Here is a 25,407-nt window from a genome sequence, read left to right as displayed (position 1 = left end):
GCCTTTTATCTGTTTCAGATGGGGATTAATTCTCGGGACAGTTCAACTCCAATATTCCTGGCTAAGAATATTGCTGGACACCTCTCAGGTTCCTTGAGGACCATTGGGTCAGTTGCTGTGGGCCAATATGGTAAATGCACTTGTCTTAATGATTAATATTCTTTTAAGAGTGAAGCTTTATTCTGTCCAATAATAGATTGTCTGTGTGACCTCCTGGTAGAGTAACAGTGCAATTTCCTAGGGGTGAGAGTGTTCCAGTCCTCCCCAGCAGCCACCAGCCTGAACTTTATTGGGGGCCCTGCCATTCTCCTGGGTCTCATTGCTAAGGCCCACGATGACCACACCATGTATGCAGCTGTCAAAGTCCTCAACTCCATCCTCAACAGCAGCCCCTTGAGTGCAAAACTGATGAGGCACATCCACGGATACCAGGTAGACACACTTTTGTTCATTCATCCTGGTTATAGGCTTTCCCTTGTAGATATTTACCCCCAAATCTGTCAGTGGGAACGAACCAAACATATCCTGACTCTAGCCACGTGTGGTTGGAACTTAGCAAGTTAGGAGGGGGATAGAGGATGGTGGTCTACATCCTGTGCTCACAGCTCCTGGGAGCCTCTCTAACAGTTTTCTGCTGAAGGAAATGTGAGGGCAGATGCCTCTTGGTCAGACATGATTTAATACACTAAGTAAGCCAGAGCAGCAGATTTGTGACTGACCCACTCTTCACCTTTTACCAACACACTTGGTCCCACACACAAAAGACCACTTGTCAGGCAGCTTTCCTTTGTCCCCTTGGCTCATCCAGCCTAAGATTGCTCTTTACAGACTGCCCAGTGTAGGGCTGACAATGAATTACTATGGCTCAGTCTTTACTGTGTATGAGGAGTTGTGCTGATGTAAATAAGTGCTGTCTGAATTGCATCGATTAGGTTGGTCCCAAATTAATTTTTAAACCTGAAAGCTATGCAGATTGAAGATTTTGGTTGTATGTAAAGTATAAATATGTAATATTGGATGGATTGAGGCTCAAGTATGAAGTTTCAGTTTAGTATCATTTACTTTGTGCTGTGTAGGTGAAGCAGAGAGCTCTGAAGGAACAGACAAGACTCTTTAATATAGCAGGTTCCAAACAAGACCCTCAACATTAGAGTTAAATTAATGATTTATTATAAACCTTCCATTTTCCCCACATGCAAATTTTTCATCAATTGATCACAATTTATATGAATATGTTTATCCTACTTAGCTACTGCTTGCCCAATTCTTTCCTGTAGGTCAATGCCTGTCTTTGTATTGGGTATGAGCTGTTCTTTTGATTTTTTGCTACATAGTGTTCTCTCCAAGTTATCATTATATTGCAATGGAGTGAAGTTTTTTTTAACAGCCAAGTAATATATGTCTTGATATGTATTTTCAAATTGATTTCTATTTTTCCCAACCTGCTCAAAATGTAATGGCTTTCTGAACATTCATCTCACAGTATGGAGGAATTGTTGGATAATCAAAGGTAGGCTCAGTTGAGAAACTGGCCATGTTTCACTAATGTTTTTCATTTGGGGAGGTAAAATTTATTATTTTTTAAATTAACATCATTTATAAGCAATTAAAAATACATCCATTAAGAATAGAATAGCATAGAACACTACTGTGGTTATTTACAGTTATATTTGTCTGTCTATTTCCATTCAACATAATATGGCACATATTTTCCTCCTGTTCAATGCCACAGAGTTGCCAACTCCTTCAAAAATGCATCCTTAGACGTTCTGCATGAAATTTTATGTCTGGACTGAAATCTTCATTTTCCTCATGATGCTTATGCAAAATGCATGCATGCATGACTGCTACGTGTGATTAAACTATATGTTGGTCTTGAATTAAATAGAGATTTATACTTGGCAGATACTTATTCAGTCTTCTCTTTTCAGTTGCTGAGCTATCTATTGAAGAGGAAAACTCGGCTGCTAAACAACAGGATTTTACAGTTAATATTCTCCTTAGTGGGCACAGCTGAGCTGGGCTTTGAGTCTTCTGTCATCAAGAATTATAGTGCATTCCAGTATGTTCTCTGCAACTTTGAGGTAAAACTGTTCATATTGCTCTGTGGGTTTGGCTGTATTAAAGATGGCTTTATAATACAAGATTTGGTTTGTTCATAGCATCTCACACTGTGGGCCCCCAGGTCTGCAGGAACACTCCCGAGGGTCTGATGCTCAGGGCTAGAACTGGAGCTGCAGCTCCCTGCACGAGCAGGGACTGCCCAGTGCCTGCAGGCTGCATTACAGAAACACTCAAAGTTTATAATGCTCTCCTACCCAAATAGTTTTAACAGTTTCTCGATGCAGCTACTGTTCTCGCAGCTCAGCAGAGCAGTAAAACCTCTGCTTTCCTTTCTTTCAGCTTTGGATGAAAGCACCAGAAAATCTTGACCTTGTTCTTCTTTCCCATCTTGTGGAGATCTTGCAGTCCTCCAGGTATAAACTTCTGTTTGAATCAGAAACCTGAGGGGAAAATGCATCTGTAACCTGAAGCTGGAACTCTGAGGTGGATATGAAGGGTCTAATCCCAGTTGCAATCAGAGGATTCTGGGAGTGAATCATTCATGTATTGCTCTTTCAAGCCTGGAGTTAGTGATTTGATCAACCCCTTGGGGGACAGCCTGGGAAAAAATATCTGGTTACCTGGTTCATGTGGAACCGCTGCTGTACAATGCAAGTTTAAATATCTGCTGGGGAGGGGAAATCTTAATGTTTGAATTGACTATGAATTTTTTTTCAATATATTATTGAAGTTGTGTTTAAAATCAAAACACAACCCCTTTATCAATATTCTTAATCACCTGGACTGGAGTTGAATGTGTTTAAAGAGACAAAGCATGGCAGAGAGACTGAGTAAAGCTAGATTCCTACTTTTTTGCAGAGCTGTCTGGTTCCCCTTGCTAAGTTTTACAGGAATAGTTTTTTTTTGCTACCAACTTGCTGCTTGAAAATGCAGTAATGTTTTCTTTGAGTTTGTTGGAATGCAGCAGTTTGTGGGGGAGAGGGCAAAAAAGAAGAGTAGAACACACAAAGTAGTCTTCCCATCTCCATCACTGATACATGTTCAATTTGTCTGACTATGTTTTAAATGGTATAAAGACAGTATTAGAAGGCAAAAGTGCAAAGTATCAGTGCAACCTGAGAATCCTTTTAGCTGAAACTCTGCAAATTTAGTCATTTCTAGTAGAAACCTTTAACAGTCCCTGTGATTTTTTTTACAGAGATGCGTGTCAGAACATTGCAATTGCCTACCAGGTGCAAATGGTGCCCAAGCTTGTTTTCCTTTTCAATGATCCTGAAATCAGCAGCTCCAAGATCACTGTGGCCTGCACTATCCTGTCCCATCTCTTGAAAGGATACTTTAATACAAGGGATGTTCTCAGGTAACCCTCAAGGCCTATAGCTTTTCCTCAGATTGCAGATGAGCTATGCTTGTGCTAGTGTTGGAGAGAGCTTGACAGTAGAGCTTCCCTCACCTTGTCTTTGGTAGAATGCCAGATCTTTGGCAACTGCAGGATCCCCTGGTGAAAAATTGATGAAAAACTTTATCATTCACTCCAACCTTATATTTGTGTGAAGATGAATATGGTGATTCCTGTTATAATGGTGGCACAGACAGTTCTGTAGGTATGACTGGGATTACTCAAATATGTACTTAATATTTAGTTTCATTAAAGCCTTGTCCCTAAAGTATCACTACAGTATTACAATTTGGCCCCAAAGAACAGTGTACCTAATCCTGTTGGTTTGGCTTATATCCCAGTAACAATCCTTTTTGTTCCTGAATTTCAATCAGTTATGTTAGTCAGGATTTCATGAAGCATATCATTTAAATCCTTGTTTGCTCTTCACAGAATGCGAGAACTGCTTCATTTTATATTCACAGCCTAATTGTATCAACCTGCAAGATATCAACTGAGGGAGGTCCACATAGTGCTGGCTGTAGCCACCTAATTCCCAGGGAAATGCACTGCACAGATGGAAGCTCTATTTCTAAAGCTCTGTTTTAATAAAATGTAAAAACAGAGTTGCATGTCAAATCTATGGACGCTGCCTTTTGCTCTGTTGGAGAGTATGAGCATCTCTAATAGTTAACTGTGGAGTAAGCTCATACAAGAACTTGGTGTTTTCCAGCTCTTTTGTGACTGTATGCTCCTGGATATACATTATTTATGTATATATTCCTACCCTGGGCTTGTAGGAATTAGTCTGTTCTTTTTCATATAGGTGGTGAGACAGGTGAGAGTTGTGGATTTAGTGTATCAAATTAGTCGTATTTTAAGAGTGTGAATGGGAATTTTTTTCTTAAATAATCATGATTTGTTATTCCCTGATAACATGATTAGTTGTCAGGCCCATGGATGCTGAGAGTGGGCAGAGACAGCCCTCTGTCCCTGTTCTTCTGGCCCCAGGACAGCAGAGACTGCAACAGGCTCTCAGCAGCACTGAGAGGTGCTGGAGCTTCTGCTGGTCCCAGATTTGGGCTTCCAGAGGGAATTGCTGTGTGGGCTATTCCTGCAGAACAACTGGTGTTCTGTCCCTTAAGAAATATCCTTCTTGTGGGCAGGAGGAGATTGTGCACTTTCTCTAAATGTGTATATATCGCGTTAATCTTTCTATCCTTAGAACCAGCTAATGTGTCAAAATAAACTACAGGTGAAAAAAGGAAGCCAGTCCCCCTCACTGTGGACTGGCTAAAGTTTCTCTGTTCTCCTCTATACACTTGGAAGCCAAGTGGTAATAACAGTGAAATTACAATGCCACAGGCTGCTCAGAATCTTTCATATAAACTGAGTGCTTTACTCAGTAATCCTTTCCTCTTGGTGAAAGACCTGTAAAGTGGAGAAAATGTTTCCATAGCAGAATATATTTTACTTTGATTTTTAGATAGTTTCATTGATCAAAATATAAGAAAGATAAACTATTAGAAAGCATCCAAAGAAGGGCCATGAGGATGAAGAGCCTTGAGGGGAAGCCAGATGAGGAGATCTGAGGTCACTTGGTCTGTTCAGCATGGTCAAGAGGAGACTGAGGACAGACCTCACTGCAGTTACAGCTTCCTCTGAGAGGAAGAGAATGGACAGACACTGATCTCTGCTCTGGGGTGACAGTGACAGGACCCCAGAGAATGGCCTGAAGTTGTCAGGGGAGGTTCAGGTTGGGTATTAGAAAAAGGCTCTTCCCCCAGAGGGTGGTCAGGCACTGGAACCAGTTTTCCAGGCAAGTGGTGACAGCACCAAGGCTGACAGAGAACAAGAAGTGTTTGAACAATGCTCTCAGGCACAAGTGTGACTCTTGGATTGTCCTGCTGAGGGCCAGGAGTTGGGCTTTTATGATCCTTGTGGTTACCTTCCAACACAGCACAGTCTGTGACTTTTTAATTTACTTCCTAGTTTATGGAGTTTTCATCCTATCTCTGAAGTGGCTAGAATTTCTAATGGTGGTTCTTTAGTCACTGTTAACCAGTATGCAGCTTTGCATATAACCTCCAAGTAAGTAAATTAATATCGTTCTGTTGACCACAACTGCTTCACTCTTTCTCTGCTAGGATTGGATTGTTCCTTGTTTACACCTTGAAACCTTCTTCTGTGGATGAAAATCAGATTTACCAGGACAGTGTGGCTGAGAGGCCCACTGAAGGTAAGGAGCTGCCTTTGGGGTATTTGTTGTGATAGTTCAACTACAGGATTTCCCTCCTCCCCCAGGACCTAATTGCAATATTAGTGCTTCTGCCTAATTGCAATATTATTGCTTCTGCCTTCTGCTGCAGGAAGGGACAAAATTCAAATTCCTTCATATGGAAAGGGACAGGCTGCACTGAAGTGACCCTTTGCTCTCTCTCTGCTAATAAACCAGCAGTATTTTGCTGCATTGTTCAGAGCCAACACAATGCTGGATTTCAGATATACACAGAGAGAAAGGACATTAAATTAAAATAACCCCAAACCAACCTACTAGGCTGTTACAAGGAATAAAATTTCAATGGACATCCTGGATTTTCTGTAAACATTTCCAGTTGTAGCAAATAATAATGAGGAGCTCTGCACCTCTTAAAGTGGCTGTGTATTTGTCAGGTTCATGTGGAGGAGCATCCAGTCATTTGGCCCTTTCACTGGGATCTTTCAGTTGAGGCTTTATTGTTACTGCACCTCTAAACAACAGATCATATTGAGGTGACAGTGGGAACTGCAGTTTGTAAATAGACATCTCAGCTGGGCAATACAAGTCAGATTGCCTGTTTATATTTCTCTCTCTAGTTAACCTGAGATATTGTTCACCATGCAGTGTTAATGAGTTTTAAGAGAGAGTACTTGGGCAATGTAAGCACTGGTTGTTTATTATGTTAGCAGGAATCCTTATGTCTAAAATTTGACATCTGCATCGTTTTACTCTGCAAAAACCAGATAGAAGTACTTCTGTGGGGCTAATTGGGTGCAAACAAAATTGTTCACCAAAGCAATGGAACAATGGAGCATCTTTTGTCTGTTCTTTATTCTTTATTGCTTTCTGATATTTGTAGCCTTAAACCAAACATCTGGAAGGACAATCTGTCTTCGAAACCAGCTACTGAGGATGCTGTTAGATGTAATACGCTCAGACAAACTTCAGCTGTCCTCTGAGTAAGTAGAAACGTTTAGGAAGTGTCTCTTTCTCCAAGATTTTTCATCGTCCTAGTGCTAAACCAGGACTAAACACACTGATAATATTTGAACTTCAACAAATACTAAGTAAGAGCAGACTGGATTCAGAGACTTTTTTGTCAGTGATTTATCTGGCATCCACACAGCTGTGTGGTCTGATAACACATGTTATATCCATTTTGGAAAGTCTCATGTTTTTAGAAAATACAGTGAAGGGGGAGCTTGGATATTGATGCTTCTGCTGTATATCAGAGGTTGAAGAAACCCCTGTCTCTGAAATCCGTCTCTGAAAATCAAGTCAATCTAATGTGGGATTACTTGCCCTGCTCTATCGGAACCATCAGAATGCCATTATTATAATTCTGCCTTTCATAACTGAAAGGCAGATTTCATAGTGCTGGGAGCTGTAATTGTGCATTTTTATTAGTTAGCACATCTTGGACTTGAAAATTTAAACCAGAATTTTGAATTTCATAGCTTGAAAAATCTGCTCTGTGACGTCGTTTGCCTTAGTTATTGATACACACCCTCAGAAGGGGCTTGACATTAATGAACTGTTTTGCCTGACAGCAGTAGAAGGTTAGATGTAGCAGGAATTGAATGACTTCAGCTGTGTGGATGAGCCTGTGGTTACATCTTTGTGATTCTCTAAGGGTATACCTTTAATGAGATTTTTTTTTTCCTAGAGAAACATGAGGTTCTAAATCACTTCAAGATAATCTTATATAATACCTCCTTTCTGCCTTCCATCGTTTCCTTCCATGTGTTTTCATTTACCTGTTTTTCCTAGGGAAAAAGAAAAGACATTTTTGGCACTGGGGCCAGACTGGTTTCTGCTGTTCACACAGAGCTACCTGCACTTCAGCACAGTTGTCCTGGGAATCAAACTGCTCCTGTGCTTCCTGCACAATCGTTTGCTGCTGAACAAATTCAAGGAGGGGATAGTGGCTGGGCGTTGGCTGGAAAGCAGCTCTGCAGGGTTGAACATCCTAATGGGTATGTGCTGTTTACCATTCCAAAACACTGCCTTTATCCAGCACAGTGATAGAAAATCACTGTGCACATGATAGGAGGATTCCCACTGATCTCAGTAGACCAAGAGTTAAAATTACTTTCTAGGGCAAATTTGTCCTGGTACTTCAGCATTTCTGTGCTGAAAAGTGGAAGGCATTACTTCTCCCTTGCAGGTAATTAGCAATTCTGATTAGATGGACCTTTTTGTGTTGCACAAAATCAGGCTACCGATAAGCCTGTAAGGTGTTCAGATATCAACTTGTTCTGAATTGTTTCTTAAAGATTTGTTCAGCCTGCTTTTTGATAATTAGACCTGGGGATCTGAGAAAGGAAGAAGAACAATTCAGGGAGAAAGCCCTTTAACAAAAGTGATAGTGGTAAAAATTGTTATCTGTTAGTCTGGAGGTGTTTTTTAAACTGTTGATACTGCAGCCTAGCAGACTACTGTGTTCTGGGACAGAGACAAGTATAAAATTGTGTCAGTAATCCTTCTGCTGATATGACATTCATTTTTAGACACTTTCATTTTCTTTTCCTTTAAAGATAATTTAAAAAGTCATCCTCCAGTGTCTGACAATGGCTACTTCTTGATTTTTGGATTTTCTGTATTGCAAAGATGTCTCACTGATCATGTTCACATCCCTGAGATCTACTTGGTTGTGGCAGAGCTCTTTCTGGCAACTCCACCATCTGAACCACCTGAAGCAGTCAAGGTATGAAAAAAAAAATAGCAGACAGGCACCTGAAGCTGCTATTGCATTACTGTTTTGACATTTTATGCCCTTTTCCATGAGATGATTTTCAGGCATGTCAACCCTACCTGGGCTTTGTAATAATAAAAACTATTCATACTTTTTCAATTAAGTTAATTAACTTTTATTTAAGAAAATTTACGTTCAGAACAACCTTGTTCATGCAGGTGTTAAATGTTACAAACTTAACAGGAGAGGAAGGAACTGCTGGAGGTAGACACATGTTGGTTTTGTTCTGATGTAGAGAGAGTAGGCATTGTTCTTGTCATGTAAATTGTATCATGTACAATTCCCATCTCTTAATGAAATCTTTCCTCCTGTGTAGAAAGATCTTGAGTCTATGTTGCAGTGGATCTTGCAGCACCACCATAGAGAGAATGTCCTCAAATCTGGTTTGTGTGCAGAGGCAGCTGTGTTACTGCTGGAAATGGTTAGATTCACTGTGGACAAGGTAAGTGTCATTGCAAGGACAGTACAGTGTGAGTGGCTGAATAAAGAGCCCAGGTGTGAGAGATGCTGGTGACAGCCTGTGCCTGTAATCCCTGTAATCCCTAGTCCTGCTCTGCCCTCAGAGGGCAACACTGAACAGGGGGCACAACTACTACTGCCCTGGTTATGTAGCACAGGATGTGATGGGCTCATGGTTGAGAGAGACCAGAGGCACCTCTTGCCCACAACAGCACTCGGTTTTTTCATTCTTGATGATGACTCTGGTTGGGTGTATCTTCAGTCTGCAACGTGGGGTTGGCTACTGGTGCCTTGTCTGAATTTGTGGCTGTGTCATGCTTGCTTAGGAATACCTGAAGAGGAACAAAGATAAGCTTTTACAAAGATAGCTTTTATGAATGAGAGGAATGCTGCCTTGACCAGATGCACATTTGTCTGTTCAGCCTATTGCAGATGCAGAAGCCTCCTGGGCGATTGCCTATCCAGGGAATGTTATCGAGTTTCTGTGCTTGATCTATCACAGTTATACACAGGACCCTGTGTGGCACTGTCCTGACTTCTTGAAAGCTTTGGCTATGATTGCTTTTCATTCAGGATCACCCAAGGTATGTGCACAGGAGCCAGCATAAGCTCTTCTGATCAGAGATCGGTCACTAGGAGGAAAAAAATCAATGTACAGTAGACTGAGTGCAAATGCATTGCTATCTGCTTTCACAGGGTGGGTCTGAAGGCCTCCTGGCCCCTGATGGTCCAGCCATTACTGAAGGGAAAGGCTGTGCTGACCCCTCCTCTCTCCCACTGCTACCACACCCTGCCAAGAAACAAGTGTGGGATTTCGTGCGAGTCCTCCTGATGGACAGTCTTCTCAACATCCCAGCAAGCAAACAAGGACACCCCCTTGAGCTGCTTCTCGAGGTTTATCTCATCAGCAGGCTTTGCTGTTCTACCTTGCACTGGGGGTGGAAGGACAGGACATATCCTTCTAGTGACCTAGTAACAAAAGTGCTAACAGTGACTAAAGGAAAGGACTTCTCTAATTCCTCTGCATTAATGTGAACTAAGAAAATGCTGTCCCTGGAAAACAGAAATTTTTCAGGCAATCTTTAATATTAAAGGAAAGTGTGAAAAAATATCCTTTTCCTTAGTAATACCTGCTTGTCATCAGGGCACCCCTTGAATTTGAGAACCAAAAATGTCACATGGAGCATCCTGTGTACTGATTTTTGAGATAAGAAAATCTCAGTTCTCAAATAAAAAAAATCCTGTCTCCACTGTAAGTACAGATTAATACAAGCTGTAACAGCTGAGTCTGGATAATAGATTTCAACTACTCAAAGCGCTCTAGAGAATCAGAGCAGTCTGAAGAAAGGGGAAAATTAAAAATTTAGGATTCAGCTCCAAATTGTCAGTAGTTCAGGTGTCCCAGGTGTGGGTTCTGATGCAGACTTAGCTTAGTAATACGAATAGTAATTACTAAGTTGTTATAATAAGCTTGACTGCAATTTTAATGACTTAAATCCTCTTGTGGATCACCAGCTCCCTAAAGTTTTACATATACTCTCCTGAAGTTTGATACAGTTAAAATAGAGTTTGGATTTCTGGTTGTCTGAATCCTGGGAGCTCGGTGCCCCTGACCACAAGACCTCTTGGGGAGAACCTGTGAGCCAATTCTGGCCCTTTACAAAACCTTGTTTCTGTTCAGCGTGCAGAGGGTGGCAGTGCTGGCTGTCAGCTAGATGGTGCAGTCCTGTGTAAGATTTCCTTGTTTTCCAGCTGGTAATGAAGTTCTGCCATCTCATCTGTTGTCCAGCAGCTGTCCACATATGCACTCTTGCTGAAAGTGAAGCTGAGTCAGATTTCCTGTTTTCCTGCTGTACTAATATGTGTGCCATCACTGTACAGGCTTCTCCAGAAGATGCCACCAGTGAGCAGAGGAGACTTTTTCAGACAAAAGTTCTGCTGTCTGCTATGGATGTCTTTCAGGTTGCCATCCAAAGTGAGGGGAAAATGAGACCAAGAGGTGAGTGGTGAGAATCAGATTGTTTAACTCTTGTTTAAATATCATTGTAACTGGTATTTAGCATGTAGGTGTCATTGTTAGAAAGGTTTGGAAACAACAGCTAGAATGACAGTCCAGCTCAACAGGCTGCACTGTCCATTCTATATTATTGCAAGCCAGTTTGCATCAGTTATTGTAATTGTATAATTTTTCTGGAGAGCATCTTCCTTTTTTCTTTTTGAGAAGAGATTCTGAATATTAGAAAGGGAATATATAGAAAGAAACCTAGGTTCATCCTTGAACGCTTCTGGAAACAGCCCCATTAACTTAGATGTTACTGCTCTCCTTTCTGAGTTGTTAGTTAAACCAGTTCTTCATTACAGCATTTTAGTGAGATTGCCTCCATGCTTAAGATGGGACTGTCATTTCCAATCTGAGTAAGGTGTTTCTACTATACCTAGGGACTTTTTTTCTTAGACATGTCCCACCTCTGAGATAGTATGGAATGAGACTGTTCCTTCTCAGCTCTGGTAATCTCACATTTCACTTTTTTTTCATTTCCTCTTGTTCTGCAATAATCAACCCTCTTATATCCTCTCCAGCAAACACTGATCCTCAGGGTACTTCAGAATCAGCTGCACCCCTATCCATGATGAATATTGCTTATTTTGCTCAGAAACTGGTTGAGAAACTGAGCAGCAGAATGTTTGTGGCTGACCCCAAGCAAATCCTGATCTTCATTGCCAAACAGATTATGTGTGTGAGTCACTTTTCTTCTCTCCAACTTCTAACATGCTGTAACATGCAGGTTTTTTACACTGAGGTCATGATACTGCAATTCTGGAGAAGATGGCTGTACTCCATTTGGTGATTGTTTTTATTCCTGGGTTTTTTTGCATGAGAACATAACAGCTGTAAATTGAAATTAGAGAGAAATGGTGCAGCATAAAGAAAGGACAGTTAACTCTCTTGTGACACTGTTTGCTGGCTATGTACACATTTGCTGAACTAGGATAAATTAATAAATTAATCCCCACAGTTATGGGTACTTCAGCAGAAATACAGAAAAAATAGAATTTTTATGAAACAGGTAGTTCAGGGGAATTTTGCTGAAATAAGTTTCCAACAGTTTAAATGAAGCGGGAGGAGTGGGTCCTTGGGGAGAAAGTTCTTTGAGCAAGCCAAGTAACTGCTGTTTTGTGTTTTCACAGGTCTTAGAAAGCTCTGTTTCTCAAAAGGAAGTTTTCCTCAGTGCCCTGTACAGCTGCTTAAACAGAGCCATCCTATACTGCTTATCCAGACCTCAACAATCACTGCCTGAGCAGTTTAATGTCCTGAATACTCTCATTGTCCTGCAAGAGCAGTGGGACATTATCTTTGCAACTTACAACTCAAATAGTAATTTTGTCATCTGCCTGATGTACTGCCTTTGCCAGCTGAACTCAGGCAGGTACAAGTGTTCATCTCATTATGATTCTTTATATTTGTGCTGTACCTGTGGAAGTGGGTGCAGAGGGGGAGATGTCACATAACTTAGGCAATTTCCAGTCTGGAGAATCACTAGAAGCTGAGATTGAGCTGGATCCAGCATTTCCAGCAGCTACTCACTTCAGAGTAGTAACTGCAGTTAATAAGCTTGAACTGATTTCAGTGGAGCTGGCTCACAAGCCCATCAGGAAAATGAGCAGCTGGAAATCTTCCTGGGATGTGGGCTAGGATCACTCCCAAATCATGAGGGTGGCCATTCTCTGAGACATCTGCGTGGGGTAATTCAGTGAGAGGTTTTGTCTGATCCAGCAGTCATTTGTGTGTGGGTACATTTAAAGCATATATAGAAGTGTGAATGGATCTTGTGATCTTTGTGTTATTGTTACCTGGATCTGAGCTGCAATATTTTAGTTGTTCTGACATTGGGAGTTTCGCCTTCTGCCATTGGGTAGAGTTAGAACATCCATACCCACTGTTTGCTGTTCTTACAGATGTTGATATAAAAGATGAACTCTTGCTAATGCAAGCTGGGGAGTTACCTCGGAAGCTTAGTTTTGTGAAAAAAAACCCAAACATTGGCAAGTGCATTTTACACTTTAATGTTTCTTGCTTCAATGATAACCTTCTGTACTGCTTTGATGATCTGAATGGAATCCATTAATACAGTATCACACCAGAAATGAGCTGCACTTCCTGAGATCTTTTCTGGATGTTCTTATTCCAGTCAGATAATAATTTCCAGGCCAAACCCGTTGAGATGGGATGAGGATTGCTTTTATGGAGTAAGAGCACAAACTATTTAAAAAAAACTTAAAAAACAGAAGGGTTTATGTTATCCAAAAGCTAAACAATCCAGGGAATGAGAAATGTGGTATTTTAAAGAAAATCAGAAATAAAAATGCCAGCTGCCAGCTTTGCATACCCAAGGATTTGATTCTCCCATGATAGCAGGGCTTGTTCAGAATTGAAAGAGCTTTGTGTTACTAGTGGCTATATATGCTTATAAATGCTATTATTGACAGTAGTTCTGTGAGAAAGTCCAGATTTTCTGGATACCTTAAGCAAGCCTGTTTCTTTTCTTTTTTTTTTTTTTAAGTATTACTGCTGTACTGAAGTTCCTAGTGTCTTTTACCTCCTGACTGGTAGATTGTGGCACAGCCCCCAGTCTCAAAGCGGAAGTCCTCTTGGCCCTGGTGATGTTCTCAATAATCACATCTGCATGCTAACAGTATCCATGGAGCTTAGTTCATAGCTTTTTTGTGCTGAGCACTTTAGAAACTGAGTGAATCATCACTGACACAAAAAACTCAGTAAGCAGTTCAAGTGCAGGGTAGAGCAAGACACTGCTTTCCACATAGTGGCAGATACCTCTAGCAAAGGAATTCAGAGTAGAGACCAAGTACAAGATGCCCAGAGGAGGTGCAAGAAGGCTGAAGCAGACTGGCTACATCAGGACAGCCCTGTGCTCCATCTAATTGGGGTGAATGAAGTGAATACAAGTGCAGTAAAGTGCAGGGATAAGGCACATACAGGAGAGTGATTACAGGGTCATGATGACTGCTCCTTGCCTTTGAAAGCCAGACTGGCAGTTAAGTTCCCTCTTGATGAAAATTCCTTGGTATTCCATAACTGGTATAAGATCCAAACCTGAAAGTACTCGTCTACTAAATGAATCAAGGAGGACTGGGTGTGCAGAAACACCTGTAGTTTTTTTCACTATTCTCAGTTTGTTTGCAGTCTGGTTTCCTTACCTGCCCTCCTTTTTTTCTTTTTTTCCCCTTTGTCACAGCTGCTCAGAAGGTTTTGGGATGGATGCAAAACCAAAGCTGGCTTCTCATCACCAAATTTTCCTTGCACCTAGTGAAGAGGAAAAGGGCAGCCTGCCTACTCCAGATGATGGTAATTTATGGCACGTGTTGCCGGTGGCTTAGAAGGAGAATACCTGTCTTAAGTAGTTTTCAGAGCAGCTTGTGCAAGTCCCACTTAATTCCTCTTTAGTGTACAGGCACTGCAGGCACAGCACAGAGAAAGGAGAGTTGTGCTAAAAATTACTTGTGTTTGCATCAAGCCTTTTTATTCAAAAGTCCCACCCAGCATCCTCAGGAGTAGTGGGTATCAGTTTGGAGATCTCTCCTCCATGTTATGACCCCAGTATAAGGGGGAGATACATACACTATTTGTTGCTCTGTTTTTTTTTTTTCAAGGCCCATACAGAGTTTGTCTATTGTATGCAGAAAGAAGTATTGGAGCATTTCAGAGAAACACAAGAAAAATGTGTTGGATTCAGTGTGGTCAGTTGAACCCTGCAGCAGAGTAGTGTTTTGCTTTTTTAATTTTTACTTTGAAATATATATTGGCTTGGTTAAGCTGCAATCAAATCAGTCTGGTTTGCAGGGATATAAAGAAAAACTCAGCACTTTCTTGTACAATATCCTCCTGCTGTGTAAAATTGTTTCACAACTTGGTTACCTTTGCCCCTCCATCTCCAGTGATGTTTGGCAACATAAAGGAATATCCTTTATGTGCTTTAGCATTCTATGCACAATAATAAGGCCATCAAAATTTTGATTAAATGGTTTTCCAAATCAGAAACCAGTTAAAAACATGTGTCACTCCTACTTGTTTCTTTCAAGGAGTTGAAATATCATAAAAGAAATGTCCTGCTGTTTTCTGTATTAGATTAACTAGTCTAGCTTAGAAACTTTGGAGGCAATGGGCAAAAAGGAGCAACTCCACTGACTCTGGAGTTACTCTGAACCTGTGCTTTTCCAAGTTAGATGTTTCTGCTTTTTTTGTTTGTTTTTTGCTGCTTATTGACTTGAAAACATAAATTAATAACTTTTATTTGGTGTTACTTTTGTTTCCTAGTCTGCCAGGAGATTCTGAAGACCGTAGAAATCATCTGGAAGCAGCTCATTTCTCAGAGGCGGCAGGCTCTGGAGGACATTTACAAGATGGATCTTTCTGTAAAAGGAAATGACAAAGAAAGGGACATGAAGATAACGGAGATCACTCCTTTATGGGAAGAAATTATGACAAAAGCTTGGCAGCACTTGCTAGGTCTCTGTTCTTTTATGGAACACTTATTGTAGTATGCAAAAACATTGTGCTAAATGGGGTGCCTTGTGGAAAGCTGCTGCTCCTTGGTTCTGCCTTTCCTCACCTACTGAGAAAGCACATTCTCAGTTTCTCTCATTTAGGGCTGTGATTACTTACTGTGTCATAACCCAGCCCTCCTGTAATCACCTGGTGGGGTCACAGGGCCCATGATATACTGCAAGAAAGAGAAATCACCTTAGATGATTGTAACCCATAGGAAGATTTAAAAGGGAGGATATATGATTGAAAGAAGGGCATTGCAATGTGTGTAGTGCTGCAGTGATTCAATGTTCATGTCTGTGTACTGAAACTGATCTATGGCAGACCTCTTTTAAATAAAAGCTTGAGAAGTATGTGTTAATTCACTTCTCATAAAAAGTAGAACGTTATTCATCTGGAGTGACACACTGCCACATTGTCTTGTCTTGTGCAATGGGGATAAAACCCCTCTATTTCTGACAGGCTCAACCTCATCTTAAAAGCTTTTTTGTCTGTTTTCCCATGCAGTATCTGAAAAGAAGCTTCTCCAGAATAAAGCAGGGCCAAGCCTGTCCCAGAGCAAGCACAATTCCTGGAGTGAAAGCCTCTCTTCAGCAATTAGGTTCATACCTGGCCGAAACACAAAGGAAACATCATGCAAATCAGAGGTGAGTTTTGCTCTTTGTCTTTTCTGGGTCTGCCTTGTATATAGCTCTGGATCTGGATTTGGGAGGCTTCTGAGTGTGCCTGTTGTTTGACGTGTTCCATTGCAAACTAGACAGCTATTGCAGCTGAGGTTCCTTTCCTAGGCTGCTAGAAATAATCACAAAGAAACAGTGACCTGAAGAACTTTTCTTGGCAGCTTGTTCATACAGTCTAATAATGCATGTTTTCTGTATAGGGCCCAATTATGGCACTTGAAAAACCTAAGCAGCCCAAATGTGTTTGTGCTTACAGGCCTCTGCTTGGGGTGGAGCAAGGTGAGGAGATGCCAGCTTTGCTGCTGCTGTTGGCTTGCATCACCCATGTGAACCTTGTCCTTCAGTCTCTGAATTAGCAGGAAGACTCGGGTGTTATCATAGAGCTTACATTTTCAGTGTTATCATATCCTTACATTTTCTACTCAATATGAAGTATTAAAGGTCCAAATTTTAATTTAACCCCTAGAAATAGAGATACAAGTCTTGGTATATAATCCAGGGGTGGATTTGGAGGCTATGCATTATTTCTCCTGTCAGCAATGAAGATGTGAGCTATCTTTTCCATGTGTGAACTCCTCCTTTGCTGAAAGAGAGGGCCATTTCCATGTTTTTGCTTAGCATTGTCAAAAATAGACATAAGAAGCACTAGATAGTTGTTACTTTTTGCGTGTACTAGGGGTAGAGTAACTAGCTATAGGGTAGGGCAGAAGGGTATTGACAGAATATTCAGAGCTTTAAACCAAGCTTGGTTCAATGTTGTGCTCAACATATTAAGATCTTCTTTTTCCTCCTGGGGAGATAATGAGTCTGTTCTGAGCCTTAACCCTCTAGCTCGAGCTACTGGAGGTTGCAGCTATGTCTGATGGTACCTGGTCCAATTGCAGGTGACCAGGCAGACTGTGACACCCAGCTAATGTGTCTGACAGTGCCTTGCTGAGCTGAAGGGCTTTTTCAGTGTGCTGCAGAATCCTTCTCACTCCTTAAAATCACACTGCTGCTTACAGAGTGAGCTAGCTCTTCCCAGGTACATATGCATACTGTGATGTCATACTGCAAGAGTGTTGACTATTTGCCCTGGGGTCTGTTTAATTATTTTTTAAAATTAATTTTGATTATTACAGCTGATTACACCTCAGTGAGCAATGTAATTGATATTTGTAAATGTATCCCAAGGAACATTTTGTACAACATGCTTTTTGCTGTTGAAGGTTAAAGACTCTGTTATTGGTTTTTCCCTAAATATGCCCACATCATTAGTTCCTCCAGTGAAAAGGTTGCCATCTGGAAAAGGCAGCACGGAGACATTATTCAGGCACAAGTGCATGAAATTGGTGTTTCTACATCTTCTGTCTCTCTTCTGCAAGGAAGCTGCTTGTAATTAAAGGAGCTGGGTTTGGAAGAAACATTACTCACTTGGTGTTATTCCTTATCATGTCAAGCACTGACAGCTCCATAGCTCTGATAAATTGTTCTTCTCAATGAGATATGAAGCTACAGTTCCAAATGTTCTTCTCTTTTCTCCCTCTCCCCCTTTCTCCCTCCAGCCTGTCTTTCAGAGTTTGATGCTCTTTTTAGAGAGGTGAAATCTAAGAGGAAGAAAATGTTGAGTTACCTCTCAACAGCCCTCTTCCTTTGTACACTTACTTACATTAGTAAAGTTACATTAAAAGTAAGTGGTATTTGTATTTTTAACTCGTATTTTTGGCAACTTTGGTAATCACTTTAAAAAGTGGTGTGATGTAATTTTGTATCATTTTCTGTGTCAGATGACTTCTGTGTTCACTATTGGCCTCTATCTTCACTTCTGCCAGTCATGGACTTATGTCCTAAAGCAACAGGAAATCTCCATGTTTGGTTGAAACATGGAGATTACAGGAAAAATAACAGTATGAACTACATAGCGAGGAATGGGAAGAATTTAAATCCCATAGCAAAATAAAGATATTTGCTCCTAACTGAGTAAAGTTACTGAGAGAAGTGCCGGAATTCACTCAGGAATTCAGAGGTGTGCCCAGTAGAAAGAACAAAGTGGTTGTTTACTGGGTTATTAACTTGATTCCTTTATCAACTGAAAAATAAACAAAGATGCTGAAGCAGTAGTAATATTTGCTGCAGTTTAAAACAATCAAAAACAAGCAGCAAAACACTCCTCTGAAGTTTTTCCCTGTGATTATTTATAAGATAGGAAGAGTGCTTTTGAGACCCAATCCTCAATCTGAAAAAAACAGCAAAATTCAAACTATTCACTTCAGCAAAAGCTCAGACCCCATGTTCCTGTTGTACTTTTGCTCATGTTCTCCATCCTCAGCAGAGCCAATTTCCTGCTGTTTGGTGGCAAGTGTGAGAATTAGCCATCAAATGCAGCTGTGTTTTCTGTCTATTTCTGAATACACTGTGCTATCTCATGCTTTGCTTGTGGCTTTGTCTGGGAGGCGTGATCATGTAGAAAAGAGAGTGTAATTACATTTTTGGTACTAGAATGGCAGTGATCTGCTGTGGTGATTGTATCTTGTTGGTAGTCATGCAGGAGCATGAGGAACATTGCACAATGTTGGATTTTTTGCTGCTTACAGGTGACAGACTTGGGTACATTTGCTGGCAGGATGGTCTGTAAGACTGAACATAGTGCCAAAGGTTTCAAATCACTGACTTTCCTGTTTCAAAGTGAGCCTTTTGATCTCTTGCTCTTTCTCCTCCTTTCCCCCTACTACCGAGTTCTGCTGTCAAAATATTTTAGGCTAACAATGACTGTGACAGGTTTTGATATCATAAAAAGCTACAAAAGCAGCAAAGGACCACGGTAGCAATTGTGTTTCAGTCAACTGTAAATCAGTCAGAGCTTCTCCATGCCCTGACCTGAGGTTCTTCAGGATGGGTGCCTGGCAAGGTTGCAAGCACCACACTTGTAGCTCCTGTGAGACACATTGCCTGAGAACTGTAGATATAGCTGTTACTCTTTACAGAAATGCAGAGCCTTCTCAGTTTTACAGGAGGCCTGATTGTGCCTGTCCTCTACTGTTTTTGTTGATTAATTGCATTCCTCTATGACAAAGACTGATATAACTTGAAATAGAAAAGGTCTTTTTAATCCCCTTTTAAATCTCATTCTTCAGAATGAAGAGGTTAAGAGACTTCCTAACTTGTAATTGCAAAGCCAGAAATGTTACTTAAATCTTTTTCTTACCAGTCACTCAGTTGGTCTTTTACAAGCTTTTCAAGTTAACTGAGTTAAAACAAGCAAACATTTAATGATATTTCTTTGAAAAGAGCATCATTTGTGTAACATGTTTATCTTCATAATAGAAGGATAATTAACATCACTAATTATCTAATTAAGTTCATTAACTATCCACCAACAGTGCACCGTGAAGTTGACATTATGTTCTTCTGTCAACAAATGCTTTGATTTCTTAGGAAGTAATTAAAATGTAAATTAGCATGCCATTAAATGCACAAGGGAACTTTGGAATCAAATATTCATTTCAAAACTGCTCATAGCACGCATTTTTTTTACTTCAATGAAAGCAGGCACTTTAGTATTAATGATGTATATTAAACAATTTCCATTATAATATTATTGTCTTGTTTAATAACTGGCTCAAAGCTAAATTATAGCATGCTGTAGAGAGCTGAAAAAAGTTTCTTTAACTTTGAACACAGAAATTTTCATGGCCTCCTACACACATATCTGACACACTGCTCATTTATCATTTTCAGATTGTTCACAAGATCATAAAGAAATCATTCAACAGGTCAATGTTAGATAAGAATTGCATGAAAACATAAAATATAGAGCTATTTCATATTATGTGATACAAATCACTGAATTTTCTGAAATTTCTGAAAAGTGGGGATCATTTCTCCATTTATTGAAGGCAAGTGTTTAGCTGAGAATTGGAAAATCAGTGTTGCATGATGAATACAAGTCTTCAGGCTGGCTCAGATTCACAGGCCCCTCTGTCCCCTAAAGATTCATCAGAGGCTGCTACAGGAGATGGGGTGTGATAGCCCAGTGCACAGTAGGAAACCTATCCTAGCAGAATTGTTTCTTTCTTGATTGATATCAGTTTCATCTCAAAACCTGAAACACAAGAGATATGGCTTACAAATTTTTTGTGGATAGCTCTTCATGGGGAGTTTTCCTCTGTTTTTAAACTCAGTAGTCTTCTGTGGGAGTCAAGTCCCTTCATTGAAGTACACATTGGACAAAAATGTTGCCTGTTATTTCTCCTGCATATTGTTTTAAAATATCCATTTGCCTTTCAAGCTAGAGATTCTGTCTGGTCAAGCTTAAGTTTGGATATTGGATTTCAGACAGTGGAATTTCATGTTTAAAGCTGTTGGCACCAAAGTCTCATCTTTCAAGAGCTGCTGGTTGCAGAGTTTTACTTTCATGTAACAGAGCTGATGCCAAATGAGTTGAATGGTGTTAATGTGGTTGGAAGAGGAGTTTTATTTGGTTGCAGAAAACCCTAGAAACATGTGCTAACCACTGAAACAGATTAGTCTTTTCTTTGCTGAATACGCAGACAAATATTTTTTTATATATTTCGTGATTCAAATAGGTCTGTTTTCTTCTGTTTTTTTAGTCAAAATTTTATTTATAAAAAATTCAGAAAGAAATGGACTGAATTCAAAAGACTGAAGTGTCAATTTAAAATGAAAAATAAAAGAACAGAAAAAATGAGGGAGGTCTTAGAAATCTCTGCAAGATTGACTTAAATGTTTCTTCTAGGTCAGGGTATAGGTTGTTACCTCTGCTGAAGTCTGTGACCATTCATTTCTTGTTGCTCTCATCTTTGCTAGCCAACTTAAAGTTTGCTTGTGTCTATCTGTGTTCTATTTATACTTTTTCTGCAGAGCAGCTTGAACTACATCCACTAAAACCTAGAAGTAGTCTTGTCACCTTTAAATCTAAGTCATTTTAGAAAAACTTATTTTTATGGGTCAGGAGAGAGATTTTTTTTTTCCCTCTACTCTGGCCCCATAGCATATACTGATGTTTACAGATTTTTTTCATCAGCTAAAGGAATAGAAGGGCAAGTTTTCCTAAAAAAAACCATGATTCAAATGTAATCAGAAAATGCCAGAACAGGAGGCTGTTGGACAAATGCATTTAGATAATAGTGTGTAATAAAGCCCTAAGTTACATCCACCTGTAGGACTTCCGCATTTTAAATAGAAATAGGAAAACAGTGAGTAAGAACAAGTGAAGGCAAGAGACTCCCCTGCTGTTCCCCACAATGCCAAAGTCTGACCTTCACCTTTCACTTTCGAGGTAAAACCTAATGCTTCTGTAACAGGACGGGAACTGAGTGCTCAGGGGGTTGAATGAACTACCCCAAAGTCACAGAAGCCATTCTCAGAGACAGGATTAAAGAACAAATGTGCCTTTACTCTCATTGTGCTTTTTTGTTATTAGGAGGCAAGTTATCCGTTCTCCCAGGAAACAATCTGTTCAGGAGTGTCATCTGGTGAAGGGCTGTGTGTATGCACACACAAATACAGACTTATGGTTGCTATAGAAGTAGACTGGCTTCTGTACTGCCTGTCCTTAGCTGATAAATGCAGTGTGGAAGTCTCATCACATGAACACGCCACACTTTAGGTTTACCCTTTGAAGCCCACCCCTGTGTGTGAGTACATTTATGATGCACTGAAATATGGAGGATTTTCTCATTAGGTCTGCTATTCCCCAACCAACTGGCAATGCCAGGAATCCATCCATGATCCTTAGGAGCAGTTGGCACATTGCATTAGCCTCCTAGAGGGCTGAGGCACGAAGCCTCTATGCAACACTTCACTGCTGGAACTCAGGCTGTTGAAAAGCTAAATGAATTTTGGCAAAGCAACAGTAAAATCCACACAGCAATAACAATTTTGTGATCCAAAAGAGCCTGCAAACAGCCCTCAGTGTGGAGAGTGCATGTGAAAGGACTAGGATAAACTGCTCTTTAGTCTGCTAAGGAAAACATCATCTGCCTTAGCTTGATGATTGTTACCTGGGGAGTAATGGAAAAATTTTTCCTCTTCTGAAATGAAATGCCCATGGCAAGGGGTCGGAACTGGGTGATCTTTAAGGTCCTGTCCAACCCAAACCATTCTATGATCCTGTGATGCTCCAGAAACTCACTTCTTTGCTTCCCCATCTGTAAACTAAAGACTTTGTCTTCTCTCATAAATATCTCTAAGATGTACTGGTCAAAAGTACAAGGGTTATAGCTGTGATGCTACATTAATGCTCTTACTATGTATGTTTATATACTCGCAATATTTTGCTCAGAAGAACAATCACTAGTTTTAGCCCTTACCAACAGATAACTTAAAAGGCATGCTTCAAAACAAGTATGTGGGTATTGTCGCTATCATCCACAGGATAATTCACTTGACACAGCAAGAGATTTGAGCATTTGGGCTTTCCTTGTGTCTCTTACAAGTCCAAAATTAGTTTGTCTTGTCATTTATTTTCATTTATTGAGAGTTTTGGCACATACTTTTGTGAGCATGTGTGTTCTGTAACACAACACACAAAGAAAGCCTCCAAGTGCAGAGCCCCAGTGACATACTGTTTCTTTAGGAAAGAACTGTGGTATGTGTGCTCTCTGTATTATGAAATTCAGTTGTATTACGGCATGCCTGAATATTTATGAGGTGCAGAAGTGTTAAGTGATCTATATGTATTAAAAAAAAAAAAAGACATAAGGTGTTCCAAAGCTCAGTAGAATTTTGTTAGCTTATAAGTCACACCTCAATCTTTTTTTCTTTTCCACTGTTTCTCATTACAGCCAGTGTCTCAATTGCTTTACTTGAAAGAAATTATATAAAATTCACACCCTGGGTTTCCTCATTGTTAATAATTTTCTCTCCTATTTGAGGACTCCATGCAGCAAGACAAGAAAGTTTTTGAGTCTGTGATTTGTTTTGGTTTTTTAATAGGAAAGTAACTTGTAAATTCTATCTCCTTTGCAAGCTCTAAATATTGACTGGGGAATATGTGGCAGCAAAATGATCTGATTCTGCTTACAACGTGATTGCCTAAGGCTGCAAAGTAGAGAAATCTGTATTAAAAAGACTTAAAGCATTATTTCCTAGTATTTCCTACTATGGTTTCCTAGATTTTTAGGAAAGGATTGATCAATAAGGCCCTTTAGTATGCCCTTCCCAAAAATGTGTATTACAGCTCTTACATTTACACCTGCTTTTCTGCATATGAAACTCAAACCTTATGCTACACTACATTAGCAATTATCAAAGCTGGCATGCTCTTATTTAAGACAGATTTTACTGTGGCACTGCTGTATTTAATCTACTCCATAAAGAGTTGCTCTTTTAAAACATAAGCACCTACATTATTTAATTGTAGGAATCTGTTTATTTGCTGGAAACTTGTTTGCGCTAGTTATTCATTAAGCATTACAGTATAAATGTTTTGACTGAACACTTAGTTAATAATAGTCTGGTCTATATTCTCCATGTTTATTGGTTATGTCTTTCAGGTTTTGTTTTTGTGTGTTGGTCTGGCTTGTCTGACTTTTTTTTTCCTTTAATCATAGTAATCTCCAATTTTGTTAACTGTTCATTTCACTTTACAACCAGATGGTTTTCCTGTGAGATCAGCAGGGACATGTTCATCTGGTTGAAGCTGGCTAGCTATAGCTCATTTGGAAGCCAAAGTGGTTAGTCTTCAGCTGACCAGATGTGGGTAACAGAAGTTTTCCTTCTTAGGACCCTTCATATGTTCCAAGGGCTAGGAGCTGGGTCAGAGAGAATCTGCAGTGTGGACTTGGACTGAGGGGTCTCACTGATGACCATGAGCGAAACACAGACTATGAGCAACTTTGAAATAGCTTTCAGTAGAGCAGTGACTTGGCTTGAACAGCCTCTGAATACCTAAAGTGCAGGAACTGATTTTTCTGCTCTGAATGGTTTTGCCCCAAGTCCATCTAGAGCCATGATCTCAGCTCTTCTTCTATACAGGACTGGTTTAATAGCACAGAGATGCTGTTGCTTTCTAGGTCAGCCTTTATGGGAGTTTTATATGAATTGTGGAATAGTTTTGTGAGGCCACAACTGTGATTACAGGTTCAATGATGCTTTAAACAAACAAAAATATAATGACTTTCATCAGTGTAAAACAGGAGCTTCCTGCAGGGAAACACCAATAAATGTGACTTCACAGCAGGGTTACAGACCTGGCTGGCAGCCAGCAGTAATCAGCACAACACCCAGACCCTGTATGTTAACTTAATTAGAGTCCAGTGCAAGCAGCAGCCAGGAGTTTGCTGTGAGGCACCACTGCCAGCATGGCACAGAGTCCCAGCATTTGAAAGTTACCTGCCTGACCCATGGCTCCAGGTAGTACAAGGCTGGGACTTTACAGCAAGTTCAGCCTCATGCTGTGACTCACAGCAATCTCACATTTGTCAGGGAAGTTCAGCTGGAGGTGACAGCCTTCATATGGCACTGGGGGCACTCACCTCTCCTACAATCTCACTATAGATCCTTACCTCAGTTGGGGTCTGTATAACAGATGATTATAATTTATGCTATTTGCAGTACTAATTCAGCTGCAAAAAGAGGAACCTTACATTGTATTTGGTGTTTTCTTTCTCCTTCTGAGAAAGTTCTGAGTAGTTCCACTAATGACCCTTGTTAAGATGATGTCCATGTTTATATTCCTGGTGTAAATGTCCAACTTGCTCTCAGGTGGTTGACTCATCTCTACACTGCCTGCAGAGCCATCAAACTTGCAAACACATGCCATATTCCCAAACTGTTCTAGTAAAAGACAGGGCAACTAATGCCTGCTTCTGCCCCTGGCAGGATTTACACCTGCAGCACCTTGGCATAATGTGTTCTGATGTTTCTTCTAGGGATTTGTGTCATGTATGGAACGGTACCGAAGAGTTGGGCAGGAGCTCTATGCTTGTCTGTACAAGGACCACGTGCAGGTAAAGGACAGGAATATTGGGCAACAGCTTTCTGTTGTTGAAAGGGTTCTCTTGGACTGCCCTGAGAAAATGAGAATTTTAGAAGTGAGAGGAATATGGTGCCTAAAGAATTGCTGAGAGTTGATGAGTCCACACTCCTTTCCTGACATTATTGCAAAAGTGTGATACAGCATCACCCAGCAATCAGACTCCCCACTTTATTTTCAGGACCTTTTTTCCCCCCTTTGTTTAAATGAATTATTCAACTCTTCCAATGTCAGAAATAAAAGTGAGAACTTTGACTTTTTTTTTTTTT

The 25,407-nt window shown here is 40.3% G+C and overlaps 1 protein-coding gene across 1 annotated transcript in view; it reads left to right on the top strand.

Annotated features, from left to right (window-relative positions):
- WDFY4 (WDFY family member 4) overlaps positions 1 to 25,407 on the top strand; it is a 112,411-nt gene that overhangs the window by 38,586 nt on the left and 48,418 nt on the right. Inside the window, exons 22-40 of the mRNA XM_059477409.1 lie at positions 19 to 130; positions 242 to 432; positions 1,932 to 2,084; positions 2,404 to 2,477; positions 3,263 to 3,424; positions 5,590 to 5,681; positions 6,562 to 6,661; positions 7,473 to 7,678; positions 8,240 to 8,409; positions 8,774 to 8,899; positions 9,339 to 9,500; positions 9,613 to 9,810; positions 10,798 to 10,915; positions 11,497 to 11,654; positions 12,106 to 12,344; positions 14,172 to 14,281; positions 15,251 to 15,442; positions 15,989 to 16,128; positions 25,035 to 25,112. Of these exons, the coding sequence (XP_059333392.1) occupies positions 19 to 130; positions 242 to 432; positions 1,932 to 2,084; positions 2,404 to 2,477; positions 3,263 to 3,424; positions 5,590 to 5,681; positions 6,562 to 6,661; positions 7,473 to 7,678; positions 8,240 to 8,409; positions 8,774 to 8,899; positions 9,339 to 9,500; positions 9,613 to 9,810; positions 10,798 to 10,915; positions 11,497 to 11,654; positions 12,106 to 12,344; positions 14,172 to 14,281; positions 15,251 to 15,442; positions 15,989 to 16,128; positions 25,035 to 25,112 (2,781 nt within the window). The remainder of the gene's footprint in view (positions 1 to 18; positions 131 to 241; positions 433 to 1,931; positions 2,085 to 2,403; positions 2,478 to 3,262; positions 3,425 to 5,589; positions 5,682 to 6,561; positions 6,662 to 7,472; positions 7,679 to 8,239; positions 8,410 to 8,773; positions 8,900 to 9,338; positions 9,501 to 9,612; positions 9,811 to 10,797; positions 10,916 to 11,496; positions 11,655 to 12,105; positions 12,345 to 14,171; positions 14,282 to 15,250; positions 15,443 to 15,988; positions 16,129 to 25,034; positions 25,113 to 25,407) is intronic.

This window comes from Ammospiza nelsoni, chromosome 8 (genome assembly GCF_027579445.1).
Source record: "Ammospiza nelsoni isolate bAmmNel1 chromosome 8, bAmmNel1.pri, whole genome shotgun sequence".
Taxonomy (NCBI): Eukaryota; Metazoa; Chordata; class Aves; order Passeriformes; family Passerellidae; genus Ammospiza; species Ammospiza nelsoni.
Note: the sequence above shows the minus strand (reverse complement) of the source record. Positions and strands in the feature narration are given on the sequence as shown.